The sequence below is a fragment of the Anser brachyrhynchus genome (genome assembly GCF_964034855.1).
Source record: "Anser brachyrhynchus genome assembly, chromosome: Z".
Taxonomy (NCBI): domain Eukaryota; kingdom Metazoa; phylum Chordata; class Aves; order Anseriformes; family Anatidae; genus Anser; species Anser brachyrhynchus.
Window position 1 is genome coordinate 39,325,913 of NC_137697.1, and position 21,820 is coordinate 39,347,732.

General features: G+C 38.2%; 1 protein-coding gene across 2 annotated transcripts in view; it reads left to right on the plus strand.

Moving 5' to 3' along the window:
- Window positions 1–21,820, plus strand: part of DAPK1 (death associated protein kinase 1) — an 89,693-nt gene that overhangs the window by 49,380 nt on the left and 18,493 nt on the right. For both annotated transcript variants that reach the window (XM_080574138.1, XM_080574137.1), the window contains 15 exons: window positions 946–1,084; window positions 3,592–3,721; window positions 4,003–4,051; window positions 4,155–4,181; window positions 4,604–4,756; window positions 4,908–4,953; window positions 6,583–6,672; window positions 7,924–8,016; window positions 11,104–11,223; window positions 12,402–12,500; window positions 13,339–13,437; window positions 14,599–14,697; window positions 16,256–16,453; window positions 17,513–17,710; window positions 20,501–20,599. In XM_080574138.1, the coding sequence (XP_080430264.1) occupies window positions 946–1,084; window positions 3,592–3,721; window positions 4,003–4,051; window positions 4,155–4,181; window positions 4,604–4,756; window positions 4,908–4,953; window positions 6,583–6,672; window positions 7,924–8,016; window positions 11,104–11,223; window positions 12,402–12,500; window positions 13,339–13,437; window positions 14,599–14,697; window positions 16,256–16,453; window positions 17,513–17,710; window positions 20,501–20,599 (1,639 nt within the window). The remainder of the gene's footprint in view (window positions 1–945; window positions 1,085–3,591; window positions 3,722–4,002; window positions 4,052–4,154; window positions 4,182–4,603; window positions 4,757–4,907; window positions 4,954–6,582; window positions 6,673–7,923; window positions 8,017–11,103; window positions 11,224–12,401; window positions 12,501–13,338; window positions 13,438–14,598; window positions 14,698–16,255; window positions 16,454–17,512; window positions 17,711–20,500; window positions 20,600–21,820) is intronic.

The window sequence follows — 21,820 nt, forward strand, 5'->3', positions numbered from 1 at the left end:
GCCAGTCATCCCAGTAGGTGGCCTTAAACTGAAAGGAGCTTTGTTGTTTTTTTAGAGAAGTTGTGGATCCTGTTTCCTATTCACTTAATTCTGTATCTGTTTTTCTGCTGACAATTATCATCACTCCTGCCAGACTGCTAAGTGAGCTGAGAAAAGGATCATCTTCAGTTTATTTCTCTCCCGCGGATGCAAAAAAGTATTGACGTGCTTATGTACCCTCCTCAGTTCTTACCTCTCTTTCTTCCTGCACGGCTAAATGGGGTGCAGGAAATAGTCTTAAGAGCAGTAGTGGCTTTTCCTTGTTAGGGAAGGTGTGGTAATGTTTGAGCACAACTTAATGTGCTCAATGTAATGCACTGTTTAAGACAAGACAGTATGTTTTCAAAGAGTTGAATGGTTAGGGGAGGTTTTGTTTTTGTTCTCTCTTTAAATTAAATGTAAAAAATAATTTAAGAAAAATGATAGTAGGATAGCTGCTAGTAACTATTTGAAAGTAAACTTTGAATTTATATTTTCCAATAAGAAAACAAACAAAGCCTGTTATACTTGTGTATGAGCCAAATCATATTTTATTTTCTGTTCAGTTATATTAGCGTGTTTTGAGTATATTTAACTTCAAATTCAGTTTTATTCTTTTAAATGTACATAGAGTACGTGGGTTTTACATCATTTAAATTTAGATACAGATAACTATGTATATATATATATATGTATGTTTCAACTTTTCTGTGTTTGAAAATAGCTGCTTTTATTGTAGTCTTTCTTTTTCATGGGGAGGAGGGGTAATTACTATTTCAAGTATTGAATTGTTTTCCATGTTCTGTTTTCATATTGACAACTTGTAAAGCTTCTGACTGTTTTCCAAGGTTGTCTGAGAATTGCTAAGGTAAATGGACCCCATAGGTTAAAACATGCTTGTCACTAATTCTGTTCCTGCTCTACAAGTGTTGCAGGTGGAGAGCTCTTCGACTTCTTAGCTGAAAAAGAGTCTCTCACAGAGGAGGAAGCCACAGAATTTCTCAAACAAATACTTAATGGAGTTCAGTATCTACATTCTCTGCAAATTGCCCACTTTGATCTAAAGGTATGTTAAGCAGATAAGAATGCACACAACTGCAAGCAGCATCCATTGAAGTCTTTTGTAACACGAGCCAGAAAACTGCCATCATGCAGATCTTGGCTGTAGTTTTGTTTTGCTAACTTATGTAGACAGGGAAAAGCTCAGCCATTGAAAAGAAGTTACTGAACCGTAAAAAGATCCCATCTGTTTTTAATATAAGATTCTTCTTGGAAAATGGCAACTTCTATAAAAATGAAACCATTCTGAGGAAGCAATTTTGAAATAAAGATTATGATTATGATTTTGTGGAATGTGAATGGAATCTGGTTAAAACGTCCTGACCAGGATGCCTTTCATCAAATTTCTTCTTTTTGCTGTTACATACTTTGTATGTTTATGTGAATGTTACTTATAGGTACTAAATGAAAACACTATAGGATAGAGTACAAAGATTCTTGTAGAGCAGATAGATTATTTTCTTCTGAATGGGTGGAAGGTTGGCTGGTTGTAATTGTTAGGGTTTTTTTTTTAAGAAATACTGTCAACTGCATCCTGTTGGTAGTGAAAAGAGATCTTTTCTATCTAAACTCAGTTATTGCTTTTTAATGTTTCAATTTAAGTATGTTTTCCTATGTAAGATTTTTTGATAGATAGGCAGCTGAATGTTTCCTGAGGTCTGCTGAAGTTGGCAGCTATGTCTGTAATAGGAAAAGGAGGCATAATTATTATATTGCAATGCATTTCTGAAAGGGATTGCTGTATTCTGGTGATGAGAAAGAAAGGGATTTTTTTCAATGTAGGCATATCTTTTCCAGTCTCATACTCATAACCTGTAGCAATATATTTTTTTCTTTGTATAACAGTAAGAGAGTTATGAATCTACTAAGTATATTCCTTCAATGTCTTACAACCTAATATTTAAAAATTTTGCCAATATGTTTGCAATAAAGCAAAACATCCTTTCACCTGATACTAAGAATATGTGGATTAAGGTATAAGCAAGAGCAATAAAATTATGCAATTGATATGTAACAAGGGAAGGAGAAGGAAATTCATTTTGCATGTGGTTTACCATCACAATCACCTACATACCAGCCCCTGTGATTGAGGAAGAGAGGTAAAAGAAGGGTGATGAGAAAGAGCTGTTATTCATGGCTCCAGAAGTACTTTTTTACAGTGTGAACAGTATGGATGTAGCTCCAAGAGCTCTGAAGAGCATGCCAGCTTACAGAATCATGGAATCATTTAGACTGGAAAAGACATTCAGGATCACCAGGTCTAACCATCAACCTGACCTACCAATCCTCATCACTGAACCATGTCCCTTAGTGCCGCGTCCACACATCTCTTTAATTTGCTTCCAGGGAGGCGAATCCACCACTCCCCTGTGCAGCCCGTTCCAATGCCTGACCACTCTCTCCTTTAAGACATTCTTCCTAATATCCAAGCTAAACTTCCCTTGGTGCAACTTGAGACCGTTTCCTAGCATCCTACTGCTTGTCACCTGCTGTGATTCAGCCCCATCAGACACCTAAGCACAGCACAGCCACTCACTCGCTCTTCCCAGGTGGGATGGGGGAGAGAGATGGAAAGGTGAAAAAGCAAGAACTCATGGGTTGAGATGAAGACAGTTTACTAGGTAGAGCAAAAACCGAATACACAAGCAAAGCCAGACAAGGAGTCCATTTGCTGCTTCCCACTGGCAGGCAGGTGTTCAGCCTCTTCCAGCAAAGCAGGGCTCAACGTGCATAATGGTTTCTTGGGAAGACAAGCGCCATCTGAACATGTTGCCCCCTTCCTCCTTGGTTCCCACAGTTTCGTTGTTCAGCTTGATGCCGTGGGGTATTGAATATCCATCTGGTCAGCCTGGGCCAGCTGTTCTGGCTGCGTCCCCTCCCAGCTCCTTGTGCACCCCCAGCCTCCTCCCTGGCAGGGCAATATAAAAAGCTTGAAAACTCCTTGACTCAGTGCAAGCACTGTTCTTCAACAACTAAAACATCGCTGTTTTGTCAGCATTATTTTCACCAAAATCCAAAACGCAGCACGGTATAAATCTCTACAACGAATACTGTGTAGGAGATCTCTGTGGAAGAAATCTCTTCCAGGGAGTAATGTTAACCTAGTATTTGGTTAATGTTAACCAAATACTAGTTTTACAACTTTGCTTCCTCCAAGCTCCCAGCACTACTGCAATGGCCCTAGCACAGGAGTTGTGATCTTTACTGTAGGCAATATGTTTCACTTGGGTCTGTACAAATGAAAACTGAAACTGTTGTATCCAGAAGAGGTAAAATCTTAGCCCTGTGGAAATCACACCAGTCTGTCATAAACACGGAATCCTGATTTACTGTAGTTAATTTTTAGGATATGTTAGATGTTGATAGGAAAAGGCAGGAATTTTCTGCTGACAACACATTTCAAGAGACTGAAAGCAGAAATGAGAAGTGCTCAGTGCTGAGAAGTGCTAGTATGTATCAGATGTGTTGTACCTATGTATAATCTTTTTCTCTCTCCATTCTTCCTTCTCAAAGCCTGAAAACATAATGTTGTTGGACAGGAATGTACCAAAGCCTCGAATCAAGATTATTGACTTCGGTTTAGCACACAAAATTGACTTTGGAAATGAATTCAAGAATATCTTTGGAACGCCGGAGTTTGTTGGTGAGCAAATTGTTTCTTCAAACTATTTTTTCTCAATGTATGAAACGGTAAATGTTGGCTTAGCTTGGTTTGGCCAAGTTACAGATTATGTAATTTGTGTGTACTTCATGACATTTTGAAATTCAACTAAGCAATTGGTAGCATTCAGTCCTGACTTGGATTTTCATTAAAGGTATTTTTATCTATCAGCATCTTAGCTTATTATCTCTAACATATATAGGCTCAGAGTGAAATGGATCTGTTCATTGACTATATGCTGATCTACCTATTTTCTCCTTTAGCTCCTGAAATAGTAAATTATGAACCTCTTGGTCTTGAAGCTGATATGTGGTGAGTTACTGGATCTTATTTAAAATAAATCTCATTATTATTCTTACGTTCTAACCTTATTTCTTCCTTCCCCCCCCCCCCCTTTTTCTTCTTTTCACTCCAGGAGCATTGGTGTAATAACTTATATTCTGTAAGTACCAAAGTCTATGGTCAGTTCTTAGAAATGGTAGTTTTTTATTTGGGGGTTTTTGGTGGTGTCTATACAACTCAAGCCATTTTGGTAGCACGGGATGTTTCAAGTTGAATGATCTAAATGATCAAAAAGCAGGAGTAGAGTTATTGATTAGAATGGCCATTAGTCAGCATTGAGATAGCATGGGAAGCTGCCATCAGATCTGTAGGTATCATTCCACAGGGGGGCTTTATCTTAATCAATATTCTCTGAAATTGCAGAAAAGCTTTTTGCCCTGTTGGATCAAATCTTCTGAAAATACATTTGCAGTCTTAAAGCAAGAAAAAAAAAATGTTTACTTTCTGCTGTTGTTTGATCTGAGAGGGTTGAAACAGCAGTGTTTCAACGTGTAATGTGAGGAATGTTCTGTCTTTCTGCAGTTTAAGTGGTGCATCACCGTTTCTTGGAGAAACCAAGCAGGAAACATTAGCAAATGTGTCTGCTGTGAATTATGAGTTTGAAGAAGAATTCTTCAGTAATACCAGTGCCCTAGCTAAAGATTTTATACGAAGACTTCTAGTTAAGGATCCAAAGTGAGTTGTTCCTCTTGTGTATGTGCTGTTGCAGCCTGAAACATCTCTAGTATTTCAAATTACATTATATTTCACAGAGTTAGTTTAATAAATATATAGTATTATGTATTTTAAACTACCTGAAACACTTCTGTCTTTTCTCCTATTAAAGGAAGAGAATGACTATTCAAGATAGTTTGCTGCATCCTTGGATCAAGGTTAGCATGTGATTCACTCTCTGTTGTTCTGTTTTTAATCATTCTTCATTTCATATTCCACTTCCACTTTTTAAGTTAACAAAGTCTTCAGAAGGAAAATTGGCATAATTGTTAAATATATCCTACTGCTTTGGAAGGCTGTCTAATATGTGGACTGCATTAACAGACCCTCTGTGTAAGTTCGCAATAGGCAAGCATGGCAGTCTATTATTAAGATAAAAATTATCCTCAACCGGAGAAACTAATGTTCCGAGAGCATTATACTGACAAAAATACGTTCTCTGAATCCAGTCCATTTGTCATCTTCTAATCTCCTTATTTAGATTAGGTGTAAAAGGGACATCTTCCTTCTGTCCTTCCTCCCCCTTTAATCTGAAGACAACAGTTGATGTGGGGCAGTGGTCCACTTTGAGTGTTCCAGAGGCTGGATTGGGTCAAGCTGTTGCGGTGTTTCTAGGCTGAGTGGGGAGAAAATGGGACCTATCGATCTTCTTGAAGTGTGCAGTAATACATGTCACTGTTTTTTTTTTTTCAATTCCACATCCTGTTCTGGTTGTGAATAGTAAATGTCTACAGTGGCAATGATTTCTCAAGTCTTGGGGAGGCACTAAGACCCCTTCCCGCTTCCCAAAGAACCAGAGGCAGAATTTCCTTGCCACTGCCACTCCAGTTCACAGTTCAGCATCCTAGAGCAGATGTTTCTACAGCAATATGCCAAACTACACATCTTACTGGAAGAAGTACTGATACCATCTGCTTTGCTGACTTTTTCATGGGTTAATCTTAAAAGATTACAGATGTAAAGCAAATGGGGACATGCTGAAGTGATATTTAAACCAGTAGAGCGAGCACTGCCTAAGTTTGTGGAAACCAGGGTTTCCACTCCTGCAACGAGATCTATTGTTTTGTACCATGTTATGTTCCTTTTTAATCTTAATTTTCCAGATATTCCCCTCCTGCCCCCTCAACTGTTTCATATCCTCTTTTCCATCTTCCCCTCCTTACCTTTACCTGTATGTCTTGATAAAAATGAATTCAAGTTTTGTATCATGCAGTGCTAAGTTAGGTATGCTTCACAGGTTACTGGTGCATCATACTAGCCTATGAAAAAGTTCAAAGGGTGCAGCCCTAGAGCTTGCTGCACAGATAGGTGGGATCTGATTTTTCTTTGGATCCAGCAGCGTCCAGCTGATGACATTGAGACTGGAACAAAGTTAGGCTGTATTTAAAATCAGCCAGGAAATCTTCCTAGAAGACAAGATGTATCTTCAAAATTATATACAATTCCTCCATCACAGAGGGAGGTTAAGGATAAAGCTAAATGTTCTACTGGTGTTGGCTTTTTGTTGCTGTTGTTTAAAACAACAGCAACAAAAATTAGTATTGCTTGAAATGTTATTAGGTGTAGATTTTCTTTAGGGCATTCTCTCAAGAAATGTCATCTGCATGCCTCACAAGGCTGTGGATGTTAAAATATGCACTTACATTATAGAAATATCATCACAGTGTAATAATAAAGTAATTGTAAGTGGAAGTCGTCATTGAAAGACAACAGGGAGATGCTTTATGAAAGTTAAGATTGTTTTAATTATGGGGTATTTCACACCTTTATTTTACTTTTGCTCATAGCCTAAAGATACCCAGCAAGCACTTAGCAGAAAAGCATCTGCAGTGAATATGGAGAAATTCAAAAGGTTTGCAGCACGACGAAAATGGAAAGTAAGTCATTCAATAAATCTTCAGAGTACTGGTGACATACAAATACAGTAGTGCCTGCCTACCTACCTGCTCCATCAGTGCCTTTGAGATTGGAGGAGGAAGAAAGAACCCATTCCTATGTCATTTGGAATAACTTAGGTGCTTGAGCATGGTGATGTGGGAGAAGACTTCTTTGTTAATGATCTGCATACAAATGTTTGTGTGGAGTGTTTGTTTTATGCATCTAGTTGTGTTCTGTCATCATCTGTCTTGCTAATGTTTACAGAAAAAAGACACTCCTGTGTGTAGATACATGTTACTGTGGCAGTAATTCCAGTAAATCAAAGATCGTTTAAGCAGCCCTCACAGAATTAATTATTCCTACCAGGTATGCCAACACCCAGCAGAGTAGGAAGGGAAAACTGGTCTCTTTTGCAAAGGATTTTTGTTCTGACACTGCCAACATGTTTACAAGAAAGCATCATTTAATCTTTCCAGAAATGGGGCAAGATATTAGCTGAAAGTGCTCCTTCTTCAACACATACACTGGGGAGTTCACACTGATACTAAGTAAGGACAAGACTATTGTTTATCATGAGTAGAGTGAAACATGAGACAACAACGGTCCTTATTATTAGAAAAGGAGTTGTATTGATTGCCAGAGAGGCCAGGAAATAGGATGATTGTGCTAAGCCATCGAGCAAAAGCACAAAATATCCAGCTAAGTATGTACTTTTTTTTTTCTTTTGGCAGTTTTAGTGTCTCTGTTAAGTGAACTTATATGTTATTTATGAATTTGAAATATTAATTTGCTTCCCTAGAATAAAATGGTTGGTCTAGGACTATCTTAAAAACATATTACAATAAAAACTTAAAGGAATGGTGTCAGCTATCTTGTGCTCAGTTTAGGTTTTCTGTGTTTACATGCTTTAAAATCCATTCAGTTAAATATTTTCAGTGTAAACAAAAGGATGTAATACAACTCTGTTTTGCTGTGTATTTGAGCAGCTTTGTGAAATAGTAGCAATCCAAAAATACTATGTAGTTTTGCTCATGTGTATGACTAGCCTATTTGCATTATAAATTCTAAATGAAATTGAATATTCAAATGCAATATAACAAGTAGATGGGGGGAGGTCAGAATCAAACTCCTGTCTCTGATGCAAATATGACAGTCTTCCTTTAAAATCTCTGCAACAGCATTCTATCATAAGTATTCTGTTTTGATTCTTTCATTTTTAATGAAGCTTTTCTCTTCTTTTTTTTAAAAAGCAATCAGTGCGCTTAATATCCTTGTGCCAAAGATTATCAAGATCCTTCTTGTCCAGAAGTAATATGAGTGTCGCCAGAAGTGATGATACTCTGGTAAGTGACTATTTACATTATTAGAAAGTCTTAATACATCTGAAACAACATTTTGAAATTATTCTAACAAGAATATTGGACAATTGTAAATGTGGAGGATTAATTAAACTCGTATGTAGGAAAACAGAGATTTTAAAGCTACAAAGGTCAGTTCTGCATGTGAAAAGCCTTGAAATATCACTTATTAATTACCATATTGAAGCTGATAGCCAGAGCCTGAAATTCGCTTATCTTGTTTTTTACGTTTTGTTCAGGAGGAATTTTAGTACTATAGCAATTATAATGTGAAAAGGTTGCATCTGATTTTTTCATGGCACTGTGCAGCATTAAACAGTACTGCATTTCTTTTAACAGAGTATTCAGAATTATAGAGCCCCCATATATGCAATGAATGCTAGACAGCAGTATCAGAGTAAGCAGTTATTTAAGAATGAAATTTTAGAGTTGGCCAGTATTCAGTCTCTGGCATTGCATATGTCTACTGGATTTAAGTAGTCAGGAGCAATTGTTGTATGCTTTGAAATTACAAATGCTTGTAAATCCAAAAGCATTCTTATTTAGCTTACTCTCCAGATTTCAATACATGCTTCACAAATTCCCTGTGATCAGCGATGTATGTATGTTAACATGTTTAGAGCTGGGTAACTTCATCTGTTCTCTGCATTAAGAGGATCAAACTTCAGAAATGCTGCAACGCATTTTTTATTCCTGTTATCTTTTCTGTGTCCCTCCTGTGTAACCCCACACTTCTTTTTCCATTTTACTCCTCCCATCTTTATGCTTCTACATTCTATTCTCTTCCCCCACTTTCCCTGCCTCCCCCACCCTAGCTTGTCACCTGTCACTATGCCTTTTAACACCACATCATCATTTCACACCTATGTTGGAGCAGAAGGAATTGTAGTGTAACATTAGTGTTCTAAAAATCAGAAACCTCAGGAGAGAGAAGATAAGTGGTTCAAATATTGGGCTCAGTGAATTTCATTTCTCTGACATTTTAGTGCATGGGTGAAAAATAGTTATGTCTGCAAAGGAATCTAGGCTCATTATTTATGTTCCAGATTTTTACCTGGTCTATTTGAATAGATGAAAACTAGGTCAAAGGTACATCTCCTGCAGCATATCCCTGGATAGCAGAAAGATTGATTCTGCATTTTTTTTGTGTACCTCTTTTTTTTTATGTTTCTATCACATAGAATCATAGAACCATTTATGTTGGAAAAGACCTTTAAGATCATAAGATCCACCTAACACTACAAGTCCACCAATAAACTATGTCCCTAAGCGCCACATCCACACATCTCTTAAATACCTCCAGGGATGGTGACTCCACCACTTCCCTGGGCAGCTTGTTCCAATGCCTCACCACCTCTTCTGTGAAGAAATTCTTCCCGATACGCAATCTAAACCTCCCCTGGTGCAACTTAAGTCTGTTTCCTTGCATCCTATCACTTGCCACCTGAGAAAAGAGACCACCACACTCTTCACTGAAGCCACCTTTCAGGTGGTTACAGACAGCAGTAAGGTTCCCCCTCAGCCTCCTCTTCTCCAGACTAAACAACCCCATTTCCCTCAGCTGCTCCTCACAGGACTTGTGCTCCAGGCCCCTCACCAGCTTCGTAGCCCTCCTCTGGACATGCTCCAGGGCCTCGATGTCCTTCTTGTAGTGAGGGGCCCAAAGCTGATCAACACAGTACTCGAGGTGCGGCCTCACCAGAGCTGAGTACAGGGGCACAATCACCTCCCTGGTCCTGCTGGCTGCACTATTCCTGATACAAGCCAGGATGCCATTGGCCTTCTTGGCCACCTGGGCACACTGCTGGTTCATGTTCAGCTGGCTGTCAGCTAGCTCCCCCAGGTCCTTTTGTGCTTGGCGACTTCCCAGCCACTCTGCCCCAAGCCTGTAGCATTGCATGGGGTTGTTATGACCCAAGTGCAAGACCTGACGCTTAGCCTTGTTGAATGTCATGCAGTTGGCCTTGGCACATCAATCCAGCCTATCCTGATTACTCTGATGAGCCTTCCTACACCCAAGGAGAACAGCACTCCCACCCAACTTAGTGACGACTGCAGACTTATTTAGGGTGCACTCAGTATCATTGATAAATATATTAAACAAAACTGGCACCAGTACTGAGCTCTAGGGAACACCACTTGTGACTGGCCACCAACAGGATTTAAATCCATTCACAAAGACCATTTGGGCCCAGCCATGGAGCCAGATTTTTAGCTAGTGTACATCTGTACAAGCCATGAGTAGCCAGTTTCTCCAGGATAAGGCTATGGAAAAATGTATTGAATGCCTTGCTGAAGTACAAGTAAACAAAATTTACAGCCTTCTCATCAACTACGTGGGTCATCTTGTCATAGAAGGAGGTGAGGCTAGTCAAGCATGGGTTCATAAACCCATGCTTACTGGCTCTGGTCACCTGGTTGTCCTGTATGTGTCATGTAATGACGTTCATGATGATCTGCTCCATCACCTTCCCTGGCACCCAGGTCAGACTGACAGGCCTGTAATTCCCTAGATCTTCCTTTCTGCCCTTCTTGTAGCTAGGCATCACATTCACCAGCCCCCAGTCAACTGGTACCTTCCTGGTTATCCAGGACTTGCTGGTAAATTATTTTAAGTGGCTTGGCGGGCACCTGCCAGCTCCTTCAGCACCCTTGGGTGGATCCCATGCAGCACCATAGGGTTGTGTGTTCAAGTGTTGTAGTAGGTTTCTAACCGTTCCCCTTTGGATACGTGCTTGTAATCAGTTTTGCTTAATGCAAGTGTTGCATCTCTTGAAAGTCCAAGGAGGAAGAAAAAAATACATCTAGTAAAAGAAACCCTGCTTGGAATCTCAGTGAATAATCGGTCTATTGATGAAATACTGTGTTAGAAGAGATATGGGGGGTTTTGGTGTGGGTTTTCAAGCAGCGTGTGTGCCTTTCAGCTAGATGCTTTATGAAGGATTGCAACTTGCAGCTGAAGATTTTTAAAATTTTACTTTTAAAAATTTTTCAGTGTCTTGGCAACTGTAGAGATGGAGAGGGGTTGTTTTTCTTGAAGCTAAGTTTTTCTTCTTTCTCTTTAATTACAAGGATGAAGAAGATTCTTTTGTGATGAAAGCTATTATTCATGCCATCAATGATGACAATGTTCCTGGATTACAGCACCTTCTGGGATCGCTGACAAATTATGATGTCAATCAACCCAACAAGGTAGAGTGTGGGTCTATGCTGAGGTGGATGGGGGACTAGCTCTCACCCTGTTGAATAGAGTAATGTGGCTGTAATAGAAATGTAACACCTGAAATAAAAAAGAAATGTCAAGTGGATGTGGAATTACTCTGCCTTTCTTTAGGGGAAATTTTAATACGTTCTGCTTACAGTCTTCTCAAACTACCTCAAAAAAGGAGCACAAAATGTGTTTTTGAAATGCTAAGCCCTTGAAAAAGTATTAATCTAATCTACTGAAAAGACCTCTGGTACATTAGATATCAGCCTTTGCTTTTGTTTGCAATTGTTTCTTATAGCAGATGAAGATGGGTGAACATACATGAAGAACCAGACTGACGAAACTTAATTTGCAAAGCACTGTTAGGAGCAAATGTCCAATACAGCAGAAACTGGATATGTGAACATAGTGTTAGATTGTGCCGTTCATTTTTAGAAACAAAATGACTTGCCTACAGAAGTATTTCATTATCCTGCTATGCTAATGGAAGTACTAATGGAACTGACACCAGGGTTCTGTTGCTGGTTCTGCTGTTTAACTGTTAAATCATCTCTGCTCTGGCTTTTACTTTTTTTTGAATGATTATACTGATATTCATTATAAAATGCTTTAAGAAGTATTCATGAAGAATACTGTAAAAGTGAAGCATTTATTATTTTCCTGTGAAGAGGTCCCAAACCTTTCAAATAAGAATTACATTTTTTGTTTTAATGCTGCAGCCCATTTAACTTTCTAATATGTTGCTGATGGGTTGTGTCTTTGAGATATTGTGGCCAAAACTTAGATATTCTTTCTGTACTCTTCTATTCTCTCTTTCAAGCTATTTAAAATGTAGTTACAAATAAATTGCAAAGGGGAATGTTCTTGCCAAATTTAGCTAACTGAAAGCTTAATGTTAGTATCCCTACTTTGAAAAGCATGCTTTTAGTATGTGGTGTATCATCTAGTAAATGTGGCTTCACCCCCAAAATGTGGAAAATTGGTATGTAATAAATTTATTTGGACAAAGGGATGAATTATTTACTATACGATATTCCCTGAGGACTTCTTTGAAACTGGAGATCCAGAGATACGCCATTCACTGCCTTCATTTGATTCCATTTGCTTTTCTTAATGCTTGAGAAATTAAAAAACATTGTTCTTGCTTGTATTTCATTGTTAGCATGGAACACCTCCTCTACTCATTGCTGCTGGCTGTGGAAACATTCAGATGCTTCAGTTGCTTCTAAAACGTGGATCCCGTATTGATGTCCAAGATAAGGTCAGGGTTCTGCTTTGTCACCATTCTGTATAAGTTTTTGTTTTTCAGTACAGTTAGCATAGAACAAGCAGCTTGGACCAGTTTTTATTGAAAATAAAAATTCTGGGTTGTAGAGCCTGTTCTGTAAGTTATTCTCTGTAGCAAAAAGATAAAAGCAAATCTTCAATAACTTCAGTTGTTTCTAGTGTATATCTTCTGATTTTTGATCACTTTATTAGCCATTGTAATTTGAATAATCTTAATTAATCTCTAACTAATCTTAAAATGAAGTTCTTGCATATGAAATTGACTTGATTACTTCAAATTAGTGATTGCCCTAAAACAATTGGTGAACTTGTTTAGTATGGAATGATAAGTGCACATTTTAGTGATGGGGGATGGCACAACTAAAAATTCATATGTCACAAGGGCGTACACTTTGCAACAAGTGCTCTTTGAAAATGTCTTCTAATGATATATGGCTTATTTAAAGTGAACTTAGAACACTGTCTGCTTCTCAGCCTAACTGATGGTAAAGTAAGCAGCACAAAGGTGTTTATCCTGTGACTTCCTCAAAATCTCCCTTACAGGGATGAAAAGGATTATCCTTGCATAGAGTTAGTTATCCTGTTAATTATCCTTGCGGGGGTGGGGGAGGGGTGATGTTGATATGTGCAGTTGTTGAACCAATTTGAAGGAAAAAAAAAGTGAATATGTTGTTACGTTTGATTAGTTCATATTTACTGTTATGAGTCTGAGCTGTATCTGTGCACGTGTATATGCATGTGTATCTCAATGACAGTTTAGAATTAGCATTCTAAATTGATCACTGATATCTATAACAAATCATTTTGGACAGGCTGGATCTAATGCAATCTATTGGGCTTCTCGACATGGTCATGTAGAAACACTGAAATTTCTCAGTGAGAATAAATGTCCTTTGGATGTCAAGGATAAGGTAAGAACAAAATTACTTTCATCTTTCATGCAGAGCGCCTTTTTTAATAGCTTTACGTTAGCAGGGAGAGAGGTCTTTCAATTGGAATGATTTTCAGCTGTGCCACAATCTTAAGAATGTGACTGGATTATTTAGTTGGGTTTTATAAGCTGACATGTAGGGCTGTGATAACACAGCTTTTAAGTAGCTGGATGTACTGATCATTCTTCTGATGGATGTTAACCAAACATGAATATAAATGTGGTGAGTACATGGTGGGTAGGTGGGGAAGTACAAACCTAAATTAATTTTCACATGAACACTTGGTTTCACATTTGGATCTCAGGGTAAGATCGTGATTCTGTTTTTCATTCCTCTTGATTGAAAATCACTTTTGTCTGACAAGTAAATTTGGCTGTTATTAAGTTGAGTATAATGAAGCTTAACAATTTATAGCTGATGAGCTGTTACCTTGTCTCTGGCAGTATTACTTGAGCAACATAGGCCCTAAAAGATAGTTGGTGTTAAAATCTTATACCATATCAATGTTTTTATATTAGCCAAAGCTCCAGTATAGAAGCAGCTACGCTGTGTGAAATGTAGTTGTTTTACTTTGTTCATGGAACTAGTGCAAGTCAAGGCATATTAGCAGTGTTAGTGCTCCACTCCTGACAGGACTACTAGAAGATAGGCTACTCTCTTAATAGAAATACTATTTCCTTTTAATAAAATTGCAACAAAAGTTTGCAAAAAATTATACGTAATGACCAAAATATGCCAGAACGCACCAAAGTGTTAGACCCATCCTTACATGTATGTGTACAGAGTTGGAAGGTAGTCTGAATAGAAATAGAATGCATGTTCCAGTGCCAATTGTGCATGCATCTGCCTCCTCATATTGCTCAGAAATCCCATTATGGCTGCAATCTTGAGCAAATTAAGTAGGAAAATGAGTTCTGGAAAAGGAAGGCCTTTGAAGAAGTACCTTGTCAGGTGGTGTGATAACTGTCAGATACAACTACAGTTTGTGATCTAGAGGTCTCTGCTGATTGTACCTTAATGCCACAGCTGCAGGGAGAGTGGAGTACCCTATGCAGCATACAGGCATTCAGGCTATACGTGGTGGTGTATCTCTGGGGGCAACATACGAAATTACACTGGTATGTTCTTTTCTAATTGCAGTCTGGGGAGACAGCTCTTCACGTTGCAGCTCGATATGGGCACGTGGATGTAGTTCAGTTCCTCTGTAGTATTGGGTCCAATCCAAACTTTCAAGACAAGGTGAGTCACAGGCACTTCGTGTTTTACTTACACAAACACAGCTTTACTATGAGTGGTCAAAACTCTTAGTCTTGCCTTGGCATGTTTGAATTTGAAAAAAAAAAAAAAAAATTATGGAGGTTTTGATACCTCTTAATAAATGAAGACTATTCAAAAACAGAGTGCATGAACCAACCACTGCTGTACTCATAAAACAGATTTTCTTGAAATCTCAGATGGAGAAATTCCACATAATAAAGGTATGGGTGGTGCTGTGTGCCCTGTGAGTTCAGCTAACACTTTTTGTTAGTTGTTGCCTTGATTTCAGATTCTTTTTGTGAGGCATGAGAGATTTTGGAAGTGACAAGTGCCCATTACTGAAAATGGGAGGAGAGCTCAGGAGGGCTCCTTTAAATAACGTGGTTTTTTCTTTTTTTCTGTGAGCTCTGAATGGGAAACTTGTAAGAAAACAAGAAAGAAAGGGCTTCACGGAGGGGAAAAACAAACAAACGAACCATGCATTTAACCCAAATTTCATTGATAGTCTACTGTAGGGGGGAATTCCATGAGCCTTCCAATGTCCTGCATCCTCTAGGACTTTTTTATGTTGTTTAAGCAGCAGCAAGCCAAAGGACCACAGGATGTGCTGTTCAACTTTTTCCTTGGATTTTTACAGAAACCATGAATACAGTCCAAATCCTCCAATATTATATCACTGTCTCTTCATTGTTCTTTGCCAAGTACAGAAAGGATATCCCATTTCTTAGAATTTGATAGAGTTACTTTTTCTGCTTGTTAAGCCTCTTTGCTTTGTACTGGGCTACAAAATCAATACTTTCAGTAGTTTCTTAATGGTGTTCCATGTAACTGTCATGAAGTACAGAGCTTTGGAGATGAAAATTTTGAAGCTTCCTTGGTTCAAACAAAAAAGTAAATTAGAAGCAGTCACAGCTGAACTCAACCAACTCAAAATGCATACAGTTTCAAAAGTTTGTTGTGATGTGCATTTAGAGGAGTCAGGTTTCTAAGTACCCAAGTCGCTGCCTACACTCCTAAATCATTTAGATGTGCTTTGAAGATGGTAAGCAGAGTGATCTGCCTCAAGCTACAAGTCTAGTGGGATTTTGTATCTCCTTGGCGAGTGATCTGTTTTAAACACTGGTTTAGTCCCTTAGCACACAGGATGTAGAATTTGCTTATGAATGAGGATCCGTGTTCAAGTAAGAGAGCCAAGATAGATAGCCTTAGCAGCGTGGAAATATCTAGACTAATATTACAGATGTTCAGGATATTGTCAATAGATAGCCTTATGGTGAGAAATACAGGCTCCCAGAATCCAGGTAAAGATGAAAATCTAGTGCGTCACTGTAATCACTTAGAGTGTCAGCAGGAATTACTCTTGCTTTGAGAATGTCAACATTTGAATTTACCACATCTTTCTACAGGGCTTATTTGGTAGACTGTCTTTTTTCTTACCTGTCATCTTCCTGTCTCTCTAAGTTAAGCTGGGGAATTGCTTTTCCTAGCATTTGTTTCAGCTCTGTTTTTCCATATATGTTTTTTTTTCCCATATTGCTAGGAAGAAGAAACCCCATTGCATTGTGCTGCTTGGCATGGCTACTACTCTGTTGCCAAAGCACTTTGTGAAGCCGGTTGTAATGTAAACATTAAAAACAAGGAAGGAGAGACTCCACTCCTGACAGCATCTGCTAGGGGATACCATGATATTGTGGAATGCTTGGCAGAACATGGAGCTGACCTTGATGCAACGGACAAGGTTAGTTAGGGATGAATGAGTTGCCTCCAGAGATCATGAGTGCCACAGAGCTGTACCTGTGAATCGCTTCATGTGAATGTTGCAATCCAGCATTGTTTTTATGACGTGCGTTTTCTAAGTAATTCACACAGAGAATATGGATGACTGCAGTAGTCTGTAAAGTTGCCAGCTGATTATTTTTCAGTGATTGTTTCTTTCTGATTCATTATCACCTTATCTATTATCACCTTATGAATAACACTCTCTATGGAAAATGGAAGGAACATTGGGTTCTGTAATTGGCAGCAAGCTATTAAGAGAAAAAGGATGAAATTACTGTTTGCCTTTGATTCCTGTGGGTCAGCTGATTCACATCCATTTCTGATAAGCAAATTCCAGCTATTTAAAAATATGACTCCATTTGATCCAGAATAATTTTTTTTTGTTTTTCACTATGTGATCCAAACAAATTAGCTTTGCATTTCATTGCTTATACTTTTGCTATGCTAGTCCTTATAGCTAGCTTTATTGCTGATAGTTACTAGCTAGTAACTAAAGCACGTTCAGTAAAATGTTTTTGCTTCTAAAAGAAGTAAATGTTCTAGTTATATTGCTTATATGTTGTTCCACAGAGAGGAAGCTCTGTCTCTAAAGTGACTGATCACTAAGCAGATTGCTTGACTTTTACATCACAAACTTCTGTTAGTAAGCACTCGAGCGGTCTACAATGCTCAGCTGATTGTTAGAGTTGGTCACTCTCCCACTCCTCAAGGAAGTCTTTGGTAGAGAATGTGTATTTACATTTCATCCATTCCACTGCAAAGTCTGGTGGCTTAATATAAATTTGCTTTCATCCTGTAGTTGATTTGTTCTGCCAAATATTGTGCATCTCCCTGCTTCTACCCCTGCTCTTCCCCTCCACTGCCCCCCCCCCCCCCCCCCCAAAAAAAACCATTTTGATTCTTGAGGCAAGGAGATGCACACAATTACCTTGAAACAATTTTGACTCTTAAAAATACTTTGATACTTCAATTTTTAGCAATAGTGAAATCTCACATACAAGTTGTCTTGTGATTTCAGGATGGCCATATAGCCCTACACCTCGCTGTGAGAAGATGTCAAATAGAAGTAGTTAAAACCCTCATCAGTCAAGGATGTTTTGTAGATTTCCAGGACAGACACGGTAACTCTCCTCTGCATGTAGCCTGCAAAGATGGGAATGTTCCTATTGTGATGACACTTTGTGAAGCAGGTTGTAATTTGGATGTTGCTAATAAGGTAAGTGGAATATTGGTACTGAACTACTATATTTAAGAGCTCACCTACTGCATTAGATGACCTTTTCCACTTCCCCTATCAGAATATTTTTTCTTCCATTTTTTATCTCTTGAAGAAGCCAAAAGTAAAGCATTAAATAATTCAAGTTGCAAACTTAACTGTTTCAGTTAAATAGATGATTAAAGGTCCATGAAGAAAGAGCCCAAATGAATTAATTATCACAATGTACTTTGCCACTAATGTTGAAGTATATACCAACCTCCTTCCCTAGCCACATAGCTTTTTTTTTTTTTTAATGCAGATTACTTCTTAGGTGCTGAAGAACAGATGAAATGCTCTGGTAGCCCAAACAGCTGTTGATTTGATGTGATTTAATAATACTAAATTGCTTGTAGAATTGGAGACTGTTGCATTTTTAATGAAAAATCTGCTTTGAATTCTTCCAAATTTGTGAACAGATCTGCACTGTCACCTAACAAGTGATTTAATGAAGTGCAGATTCTGTTGCCAGTAATAAAAATGCATGATACGTTGGCTGGTTTATGTTTTTCTGTCTTGAGTTGATTAATTAAAATAAATCCTCATCAAACATTTATCTTAGAGTATAATAGCCTTAATTTATATGTAAAAGAAGTTGTCACAAGCAGAACACATGAATTCTCAGGATTAAAACGTCACATGTAAAATTATTTTCAAAAGTTGAAGTCAGCAGACTAAGTAAGGTTCTTTTTGGGAAGTGCTCTGTTGCTCATTCTTTTGCATACATGTGACAATTGCAGAAATACTTGTCAAATGATAAACCTCTTAAAATGTTGATTCCAAGGCATATTGCTGGTCTACTGCGAGGTAAAAAATGTGGGATGTCCACAACTGTAGTAAGCACGTTCCAAAGAGAAAGTTTAATAACCTGTCTATAAACTTCGAGATACTAGTGCTGTCTTGGCTGCTTTTCTAGTTGTTGCAGGGTGTGTGATGAGTAGATTTGATACTGTGCAGGTTTAACATTCTGGCTTTCCTCCTATCTGTGTTTAGGTGAAAGTAAGCTGTTTCAGGAAATGTTCATGTTGTTGGTTTGAGTAAGCTCAGCCATTACACTGTTACGACAAAAAGTGGAGCTTGGGGCTTGATATTTAGTTCCAGATGTCTTTCTCTGGCCTATTCAATTTTTATATGCTGCCAAGTGTAAAAGCTTTTTGTAGGAATCTGTTATCACCTGTGATTTGTTTAGTTCCAGTGTTGTAGTTCCTTTGTTTTTTTTTCTAATTTTTTTCTATCAATAACATTTTACTAATTAACACTACCATTTATTACAAAAACTCTGACCTTCTCTACATTGGCTAGATGATTAAAGTTGTAGGGCGTTTGGCTTGAGGGTTGTCCAGTGAAATCAGCTTTTGCTTAAATAATTAAAATCGTCAGCTGCCAAGCCAAAAAACTTACAATAATGAGCTCCCCAGTCCTGCCTCTGAGCTTAAATATGATTGACTATGCAATTAAATCCAGATCCACTGCTGAGAACACATTTTGGGAAGGTGAGTTAATGCAGGCAAAGGCTGGATTAGCACCTCTTTTCATAAGTGAGAATGCTCAGCTGGCATCAGTGGCCTGGCCTCAAGCACACCATAGAAAAGTCTGTCAGCCTTGAAGTGTTCGGTGGATATGGGATCATGGTATAGGAGCTGTGATTAGATTTTGTGTCCTGTTATTCTTTTAGGAGTCAAGTATACTAGAGTGATTTTTAGAGTGCACTTTATTTGAAAGGGTGAGTTCAGGTCTTGCAAAATAGAGGATATTTATTTCTACTTGTCCTCTTCAGCAGTGAGCCCTGTAATGTGAGCAAATTAACATAATGACCATCTATCCCTGGTCCTCGAGTCCGGCATTGTCCGACGTTTGTGTAATACCAATTGAGAGCACTATTGGTTTCTTCCATGGACTACGTGCAGCAGAACATCATATGCATTTATTTGAACTGAGGTGTTGATTTTTGAGGAGCAAGCATCTCTTCAGTTTCCAGTTGGCAGAAAGTTAGCTTTGCTTTCTAATACTCTTTTGTGAAATAAGCATGTGAGTTTGGTTCTGAATGGAGGGTTAAAACAGGGAAAACAGTATGAAAGTAAGAAAATGTGTGAAGAAGTTGTAAGAGGGTTTACAAGCGTAAAATATATGATAGTGTTATTTTTAACAGTAGCTATGAATGCGAAAGACTAGGAGTGGCTGGCATGAAAACCTGTTGTCAGTGGGGAGGTTTGGGGGGAAAAAGTGAAAATGGATGAAGGAATACTTGCAGCACTTTCCTTCTGTCACTGAAAGCACAAATTCCTCCATGCTGACTGCTTACATTCATTTCTCATGCCTTGCGGGGAGGGGAGGAAACTGAGGACATGTACTTTTCAGTAATACTTTGATTTGAATAGAATCCAGAGCTTTAAAGGTTAAGGACTTACTGTTGCTTAACTAGTTCACATTTCATTAAGCAAAACACAATCAGATTTATCGACACTTAGCAATACATTCTCAAATACAGCCCAAAAATGCAAAGGATTCCTCCGCAGCTGTGGGGAATTTAACAGTCATTTCCCATTTTTTAAGTACTCAGTCTAGACTTTTTTTCAATTGAGCTTCAAGCAGTTATGCTCAAGCAGTAGTCAAAAGCACTTTTTCTTACCATTTTTGCAAGAACCTTGCTATGTTTCGGTACCTATAATTGTATAATATGTTTGATTATTCGTCGTAAAAATTGGAAAGGTGTTCTTTGACTAACGTAACACTTTCTTTTCCAACCATTAGTACGGAAGAACACCTTTACATCTGGCAGCCAACAATGGCATTCTCGATGTTGTTCGGTTCCTCTGTCTTACTGGTGCCAATGTGGAAGCTTTAACCTCTGTAAGTATTTATGTTTCTTGACTGTTTTATGTATGATATTAGAAAATCAGTTAATCTTGGGGGGGGAAGCAGAGGTCAAATATAAATATATAGTGAAACTAAAAAATGTTAGGCTGTAGAACATCCACAGCTTGAAAAGCATTATCTGTTGTCCACTTGTTCCTTTCTTACAAATTTGAAGTTAATTAAGGTACAGTATAGCTACCACTTCATCTGCAGAGTTTCTTCCCCTAAGAATTACTTGTAGTATTGTATTTTCTGTATGCAAAGTAGGCTGCCATCATTAAGATAATTGTCATTTCACATCATGTACCGTTACTGTACAAATGTATAGTATATGTCTTGGATTTTTTTTTTGCTTTCAGGGTTGTTAAAAAGTTTCATTTTTATGTCGTAAATGTGTAGGTGCATAGATGAGTAAAATAGCATGCAAGTATCCTTGTAAAAACAAATCATTTATGTCAGATCAGTCAGCACCACTGCTTTCAGTTAGAACCACTCAAGGTATTTTTCTTTCACACTGCATTGAGAAACATCATCCTGACTCTTGTATCCATGGAAGGAATGAAGGAATCCGTCATCATACATACCTCATGCACACTTCGTGTTTACTAGGCATCATATACACCATGACGTGTGTTTTGAACCTACCAAGCACGTTTTATTTTTAGAAGAGTTGGGTCAGCTTATGCTGTTACTTGCTCTAACCAGTGCATTCTACTCAGAAGTAACTGTTGTTCTGTACATTGAAATCATGCTGTGAATTTGGTTTTAATTGAATCCATGTTTTACAAAGTTCTTCTCCATGCAAAGTATCCCTGAGATGACTGAAATGGAGAGAAAAAGGAGAAAACTTCTGTCTCGTTTGCTTTATCTATTTGATGAAAGTTACAAACACTTTTGTTTTTGTATACATTGAGCACTGCTTACTCCAAATGTGTATGTTGTGTGGGGAAACCTTTAAAAAGCAGTCATTGAAGCAAACAAACTTGAATTGTGGTTTGAATAAGCTTAGCATCTAAAAATGACATTTGGAAAACTAGATTGTAGATCGCTGTGTCCATGAATAATGAAATGTGCATGCGGTGGACACTTTGGGGTATTTTATATCTTTGTGACCTGTTTTCTCTCCTTCCCTGTTTTCCTTTTGGTATATCTCATTCTGTATGAGTATAACTTACCCCTACAGTGAACATAACAAAAGGATGCAGAGGGGGATTC